This window comes from Schistocerca piceifrons, chromosome 4, assembly GCF_021461385.2.
Source record: "Schistocerca piceifrons isolate TAMUIC-IGC-003096 chromosome 4, iqSchPice1.1, whole genome shotgun sequence".
NCBI classification, from domain to species: domain Eukaryota; kingdom Metazoa; phylum Arthropoda; class Insecta; order Orthoptera; family Acrididae; genus Schistocerca; species Schistocerca piceifrons.
In genome coordinates, this window is record NC_060141.1 from 114781075 (window position 1) to 114789149 (window position 8075).

Here is an 8075-nt window from a genome sequence, read left to right on the forward strand (position 1 = left end):
GAATTAGAAGACGAGATGTTATTCAAGGATCGGCTCCTGTATCTGCGATGATTACGTCTTCTGACCCTGCTGGTACCTTGTCGAGACCGTAGTTCATTGAGCTGTTTGCACAGAATGTCTACCTTCAACACCAGCAAATCAATCAGTGTGTGTGACTGCTGCTTGGCCCTACCATGGTGCTAACTTGTGTGAGAATGATAGTCTCCTGTACATGGTCCACAATTTCTGTAATGGTGACCAGTGACATCACAGGTTGTCAGGAACAGTACCAATGTCCACTTGCTCTGCAAGTGCCCAGAGTACTGAGGCAGCTTACAATCACCTGACATCATCTTGTGTGAGCATTTGTTGGATGCTTTCTTCTCGTGAAGCAGCAACTCTTCAGATGAGCTCAGTTTTTAGTTTCCTATAAGATTATTCCCGCAGTGGCATAGTTACATCTTGAACCTCCTCAGCACATTTACAGTCTAGTTGGTTCACAACCAAGGAAAACATTGCTGAATCATCTGCAGCATGAAAACTTGCCTCCACTTGAGAAAACAAAAGTACAAGACTGTATGACCAGAACAGTAGCAAGCACGTGGCTAATCGCAAAACTCTGGAGTTTTCTTGCATCTTGTGATCGTTTTTTCTGTGTAGTTTTTTACGTTCAGATTACGTTGGGGTCACTAGTTGTCAGTGCAGCTGTGATAAGGACTGTTACACTTTGTTAGGCCTGTATCTTCCAACCCTGCTAGTCTTATCCACTTTCTGAATTACATGGAACTACTACTTCATTTATCGGAAAAGTGAACAGCTGCATTCCACTCACTTATTAAAAGTTGTGAGACATTTTGGTTGAGTGTAGAATCACCTCTTAAATGGCTGAAACAGTTAATGGTGAGTAAGTAGTCAAGATATAAGTAACTATGTACAGTCTTTTCGGATGTCAGTGAAAAGCAAGGAATAAAGAGCCTTGTCTCCACAACATCACCTGTGGTGGTGCACTTCCACTTGACAAACATGACAACACCACACAGTAGATGATGGTAGACGATGTGTAATTATGTGGTGTATGTTATCATTACTGTGTTCAGCTGACAATGTAAATGCGTAGTTGGATCTGATCCACATACATACAACCAAAGCTGCTCCTCTAAACTAGACAGATAAGTCTACATCTACAACCTTCACAGAAGAAGAGGTCACTGGTCAAAGTGAAATGGCAGTATCGCAACCTTCAACACACTTGCTATTTCCAGTAAACTCATACAGATTTAGTACACAACACAACGTACGCCTCCATTCACAAGAGGAAAAAAATAAGAAGTAATATACTAAACATAAACAACATCTACATATGTAAATTACAAATCAAATCACCATCCATGTAATGGAACCATACATTGTTTAGCAAACTGTTACTGGCATATCATGTAAGAAATACCAGTCACATCAGTTCATGAATTTTGTACAAGCAACTGAAACACACACCAATGAGACAGTAGCCACTGTAAATTCTGACATCAAACTTTTGTTGACTTACTTTGGAAGATATCTTCCTTTACTAATACAAGTTATCTCTTATCCATTAAAATAATAGACAGAAAAATCATTAGGTAATAAAGATGCATAAAATATGTCACCTGTTCCTTGCGAAGGGCCAGCTGTTCTAAATTGCTTGAAATACTGTAACCAAAAATTTGCATATATGATTCTTGTAGTGTAGCCACCACTGGTTTCTGCCACAAACTGCACTTATTGTGGCAAAAAGTAATTCTCACTTCAGGATGGATTACTGCAATGCTTTTCACAATTTGTTCAGTTCTTCTAATGTCTTCAGCAGCATTTCGTGAATTGCTTAGATACTGTTTGCGTACAGGCAGATTCTTAAAAAGATCTGTCACCACAATGTGGGTGCCTGAAACTTAAGATTAAGAGAGGAGTGTATAAGTATGATGTGAAAACTACCTGCAATCAATCTGTAGGGCACTTTTCATAATATGAGTACAATAACACGACACAATAATTCAGAATATACCATTGCCAAAATGAGAGGGTCTTGAGTTTAAGATGCTTCCATCTTGACTAATCATATAGGTCATTGCAATGTTGTCACTGGCAGTCTTTGTCGTGATTGTAATACTTGACACTTGGCACAAGGAAGAAAGTGCCTCTCCTCTAAAGCCATATGTAGAGAGTCTACCTGTAACAGTCACAATTGTTTTAACCAAATATTTGCATCCATTCACTGGCTGCAGGAATGCCAGCTGGAGTAACTAATATTTTCATACCACTACTTGTCTAATAATAAAAGCAGTAACATCCCACAAGCAAAAATTTCCTCTAGTTTCTGTTCTCCACTTAATTCTGCCAATGTCCTTGTTGCCACTCTCTCTTTCATTAGATTTGTACTTCTCCCTAGTTGAGTTACCATGTTATCTTAGTTTACATATTTCAATAGCATTCTAGGGTGTTTTCTTGCTCTCTAGGTTCTCTTTTCTTTCGCTAGTTTCTTAATGGTCTTCATATGCTCTCTAGCCACATCCTCCTCCTCCTATTCACCCACACTTTTTTGAGTACTTCGCTACCAAATCCGCACTCAGGCCAGTGGGAGTCGTACCCAACACAGACTTTATGGTTCCCTCTTGCTAATCTTTGTTTACCTACATTCATTTCCATGTCTCACTGATTGTAATTGTGAGCTCTAGCTATATTGTAGAACCTGTCACTTCTAGAGGATGACGAACAAGTAACTCACCTAGATCGGAATAGTTCTGTATTTTGGAAGTATAAGATGAAAGGCAAACATTTGCAACATCAGATGGTTTGATTCCACAACCATTATCCTTTATCTCTATTTTCTCCAGACCATTCCTTTCCTGAAATCAATAACGAAGCGTCATCATCGTGACCGTAACAGCAAGGTGAATGTACTAGTTTTTGTAAAACAAGAGTTTAAGCGATCACTTGCCAATCTAACTTCTATATTTGTAGCACCGGCATCCAATGAATTTTCAATTAATTCTTTCACAACACTCGACACCGTTGTAATTATTTGTGTCGTGGTCACAAGTCTGATGGTAGACGATGGCAAAAGTGCTACTGACATGGCAGAATGATCTGCACATTCCTGTACAAAAAATTCAACAATTCAAAACATCATTACCAAAACATTAATTTTCTAAACTTAGCGCCAAACACTGTACTGTCGGTGTCAAAGATGTTCTCGAGCCCTCAATGGTGCAATACGTCGCAGCTAGGTGCAATACGACCAACGAAAATGAGTATGATACAATTGGCGTCTGGCCGAAATCGACCGATGGTATGGCGCGAATGAAAACATATAGGTCTCTCTGTTATCACACCCTTTATTTGGCATTCACATTCGTCGGCTTCTCCAACACACAATCAGATTATCAACTTCCCACTTAATCTGTGCCTTCGGCTACACTGCAGAACAATCTGTCACCACGAGTAAAACGACTGATTTTAGTCGAACGTCAGTTTAACCCTGTTAATTTTAGAGACTTAACGTAACATGGCACTAATGATGCTAGCATTCATGTTTTATAAGGCACATATTGTCAGATTTACAATAAATAATATATTTTAGAGTAGTTCTTCTCGAGGCTAGCTACTAAAGGTTTCTCTTTCCTGACCTTATTTAGATCGAAAAGGAAGTATTTCGTAAAGGCTGGTAGTCGTTAGTTTTGTTTATGTGTTTTAGGCGAAATTTCGCGCAATTGTAGATTTTCGTTTTTGGCTAGAGTTATCGCTTCAAAGCCAATTCGTGTCTGTCGAATTTAGGTAGTTAAACCTTTCGGAAGTAAGTTTATAAGTTGGTTTACATTAGTGCTCATTTACGAATTAGTGCAGGTTACGAAACTGCTGTGGTCTTCTGCCAACTTATTCTCTGCTTTTGTGTTAAGTTCGTCTATGAAACCATGTGCGAGAAATGTGGTGGTTGCCGTAGAAATTTGAAAGAGGGGGTGTTTTATTTATTTATTTTATTTATTTACGTCCTGAATCTTTGTGGTACATTTACCATACCATAGATGTTGGACAAAATGATATTACATTAATATACTGTTACATTGGTGTATACATTACATTTATAAATTGTTACATTTTTATATTGCTATATTGTTACATTACATTGTTATATTATTACAACCAACTTATTTTTCAAGATACTGTATTACTGAGTAAAAACAGTTTTCCAAGAGATATGATGTTACAGATTTTTTAAAGCTATGGATTTTGTTTATGGCCTTTAGGTTACTTGGCAGCTTATTAAACAAATGTGAACCTGAGTGATATACACCTTTCTTGCACAGTGTGGTATAACAATGATGTCTGTGTATGTCACTATTTGCGCTTGTATGGTGTTCATGTACAGATTTATTTTGAATAAATAAATTTCCATTTTTTAGCATGATTTTTTTAAGGAACATTACAACTTCTAGTATATAGATACATGGTAGGGGTAGAATCCCCAGTTCGTTAAAGAATGGTTTGCATGATTTTCGGCTGTTGGCATTCTTCATTAACCTCATAATCTTTTTTTGTTTCCGGAATGTGGTTATGCAATGAGGAGAATTTCCCCAGAATATGATGCCATATCTTAATAGGGAGTGTATGCAAGCGTAATACACTGCTCTAACTGTTTCAGGACTTGTGTTGTCCCATATAATCCTCATCGCATAAGTCATTTTGGATAGTTTAGAATTTAATGAAGTGATGTGGGAATTCCATTTAAGACTGTCTTGTAAGTAGATGCCAAGAAATTTTGCTTCAGTGACACTGTTAATTCTTTGGTTTTCCATTGACACGTTTCGTTTTAATGGGTTTTTATTTTGTTGTGTATGGAAGTGTAAGACGACTGTTATTTGAGGGTTTATCAGTAATTTATTCCTGATAAACCACTCTGACACATTTTCACTTGTGACTTTAGCATTTAAAGTTAGAGCCATTTCATTTTCACCTTCAATTAATATGCTTGTGTCATCTGCAAATAGCACTGGTTCGGAGTGTTGAACGTGTAGGGGGAAGTCGTTTATGAAAATTAGGAAGAGAAAGGGACCTAAAATTGAGCCTTGTGGTACACCGTGGGCTAATGTGGAAGGTTTCGATTGATAAGCTTGGAGTTCGTTTTTTCCCATGTGTTTTACCTCTGTTATCTGAGAGCGATTTTCTGGGTAGGATTTCAGCCATTCGTGTGGCAGGCCTCTTACACCATACCACTCTAACTTTCTTAGGAGAATTTCATGGTCTATTAGATCAAATGCTTTTGTTAAATCCAGGAAAATCCCCGAAACATTTTTGTGATTATCCACTGAATTTAAAATACGATTTATGAGGCTAAAAGTGGCTGTTTCAGTACTGCACTGAGGCCTGAAGCCAAGCTGACATCCTGAAATCATATTTTTTTTGTTAAAGAAATCAGTTAGTTGTAGCAGAACTAGTTTTTCAATGATTTTTGAAAAACCTGATAGGAGTGACACAGGCCTATAGTTGACCATCTGCTGCCGATCGCCCTTTTTGTAAAGGGGTACAACTTTTGCAGTTTTTAACTGTTGTGGGAAAATACCACTTGATAGTGAAGAATTGCATATATCTAGCAGTGGTGCAAGTATCTGTTCAGCTGATACTTTTATAATATAGTCTGGCACATCGTCGACTCCGGCTGAATATTTATTTTTTAATGACTTTATACTGTTTAACAGTTCCTCCCTACTTATTGGACGGAGGAACATGAATGTATTTGTTACACTATTTCCAGAAATTTCCTGTAATATTTTGTTTGATGTTTTTCCCATTTGTTCCTTCGCTAACTCACGAGCAATATTGGTGTAGTAAGAATTGAAGTGGTTAGCAATTGATTTTGGATCAGTGATCTTGCTGCCCGCCTGTGACAATACAATATTTTTGTGTGTTTCCACCTTTCCAGTAAGTCTCTGTACCGTATTCCACATTGTCTTAGCTTTGTTTGATGATTCCATAATAAGTTTGTCATTTTCCCTTAATTTTGCTTCCCTTATTACACGACTCAGAGTTAACTTGTATTTTTTGAAGTGGTGAGCAAATTCAGGGCTGCTATCTGTTTTTGATAGTGCAAAAAGTTCTCTTTTTCTTCTACATGATACTTTAATCCCTGATGTAATCCAAGTTTTGGGTTTGCTGGGGCCTTTACAAATTATTTTCTTTTTTGGAAATGCAATTTCGAAACAATATCCGTAAATTTCCATGAAATTATCCAGCTTTTCATCTGTGTTGTAACTGTTGTAGATTTTATTCCACGAGTGGGTACTTAGCATATGTTGGAAGTGCTCAATATTTTGCATGCTGAATTTTCTCTTGTAGATAACACTTCCATTCCTAGACAAATCAACACTTCCGCATATGGCAAGTAGCTGTGCATTGTGGTCACTGTAGCCGGTATTAAAGTTTTCTGAGGTGTGCATGTCAGTGTTTACAAAGATCGGATCAATAAGTGTAGCACTAGTTTTTGTTACGTGTGTAGGGGAGTTTATTTTAGTGCACAGGTTATATTCTTGAGTAATATTAAGGAATTTTTCTCTTTGGTGGCTGTGTGTTAAGAGGTCAATATTAAAATCGCCACACAGAACTATAGTTTTGCAAGTATTTTCGAGTTTCCCTAGTGCAAGGTCAAGTTTTTTAAAGAAAATGTTTACATTGCTGTTGGGTGATCTGTAAACACACATTATTATAGGTTTTCCTGGTGTTATTTCAATAGCTGAGGCTTCAAAGTGTTTTTCGCTTCCAAAGTGATATACACAGTCTATTATCTTATAGTCTATGTTTTCTTTTACATAAATGCAGCTTCCTCCAAGCTTTGATATTGATCTGCAAAAGTAGTTTGCCAGAGTGAAACCGGTTATGTTTGAATACTGTAAATGGTCCTTCTCTAGCCAGTGCTCACAAAAACATAAAACTGATACCTCCTTCCACTCATTCATAAGAAGTACATTTATTTCATCAAGTTTGTTTGGTAGAGACTGTACATTTTGGTGAACGACTTTTAAAGTGTATGTGAAAGTTTGTTCTGTAACACATTCCCCTGTGGCACCCTCAGCTACTCTAAAAAACCTCTACCTGTCCCTTGGTGTGTGTTTCTTCCCAGCCATTTATCTAATGTGTTTTGGCCCATTTTTGTGTTATTCGTTCTTTCCTTGGGTTTCATTCTTCCTTGTGAGTCAATTTGGACCCCTTTAACATGTTATGTTTTGTTTTTTGAGCTTTCATTGCCTGTTATGAGCCAGTTGTTCAACGTACTGGTAAGTTTTCTAGTGTAGTGCTTTACAAAATTATATATTTTCTCTGTTAGGTATTGTTTACCAGCATAATTTAGATGAAGTCTGCGTCTGGTGTGCATGGATTTTTCGAGAGTGCTTACATCTATTACATTTGCATGCTCAAATTTTCCACAAACATCCTTTATGTCAGAGTTTATCTTAATCACTAATTGATTCACACATGACCAGGAAGGTAGGTCATGCATCCGTGGTTGGTTAATAACTAACACATTCGTGTGGATTGTCTGCTTCAGTACACATTTAAGAGCTATTTTTATTTCGTTGGCTTGATCCCTTGCAACATCGTTCGCACCTCCAAAAATTACCACGTAGTCTGATGGTCCAAAGTTTTTACAAGAGTTTTCAATTGGTTTTGTTACTTCCGAAAAACAAGCTCCTGGTTTCACGAAACCCACGACATTGTAGCTTGGTAAAAACGCTACACACTCTTTCTAAAATTTGACGACCGTGACTGTCGGCGAGTATAAGGACCTGTCGATCTTTTTTGCACAGTCTCAGCTGGTCGATATTGTTTTACCGTTAACATGCGGCAATAATCGACACATTGTTCGCAAGGATGAATAACTCGCGTGTTTGCATCTGTGACTGTTTTGCTTTTCGATTTTGACCTAGTTACGATTTCGTTGGCGTTTTTAACTTTCAAATAACAACGGTGGCACATTCCAGGATTCTCTAAACTAACTCTTACACATTCTTCACACGAAACATTTTCGTTATCGGCATAATTTACAGAGCGAAAATTTCGCGAACCTTTTA

At 37.5% G+C, this 8075-nt stretch overlaps 1 protein-coding gene across 1 annotated transcript in view; it reads right to left on the minus strand.

Annotated features, from left to right (window-relative positions):
* Positions 1 to 3529, minus strand: part of LOC124795641 (PMS1 protein homolog 1-like) — a 121607-nt gene extending 118078 nt beyond the window's left edge. Inside the window, exons 1-4 of the mRNA XM_047259714.1 lie at positions 2954 to 3529; positions 2741 to 2861; positions 2021 to 2185; positions 1626 to 1906 (exon numbers count right to left, since the gene is read on the minus strand). Of these exons, the coding sequence (XP_047115670.1) occupies positions 1626 to 1906; positions 2021 to 2185; positions 2741 to 2861; positions 2954 to 3091 (705 nt within the window). The 5' untranslated portion in view covers positions 3092 to 3529. The remainder of the gene's footprint in view (positions 1 to 1625; positions 1907 to 2020; positions 2186 to 2740; positions 2862 to 2953) is intronic.
* Positions 3530 to 8075: the final 4546 nt, after the last annotated feature.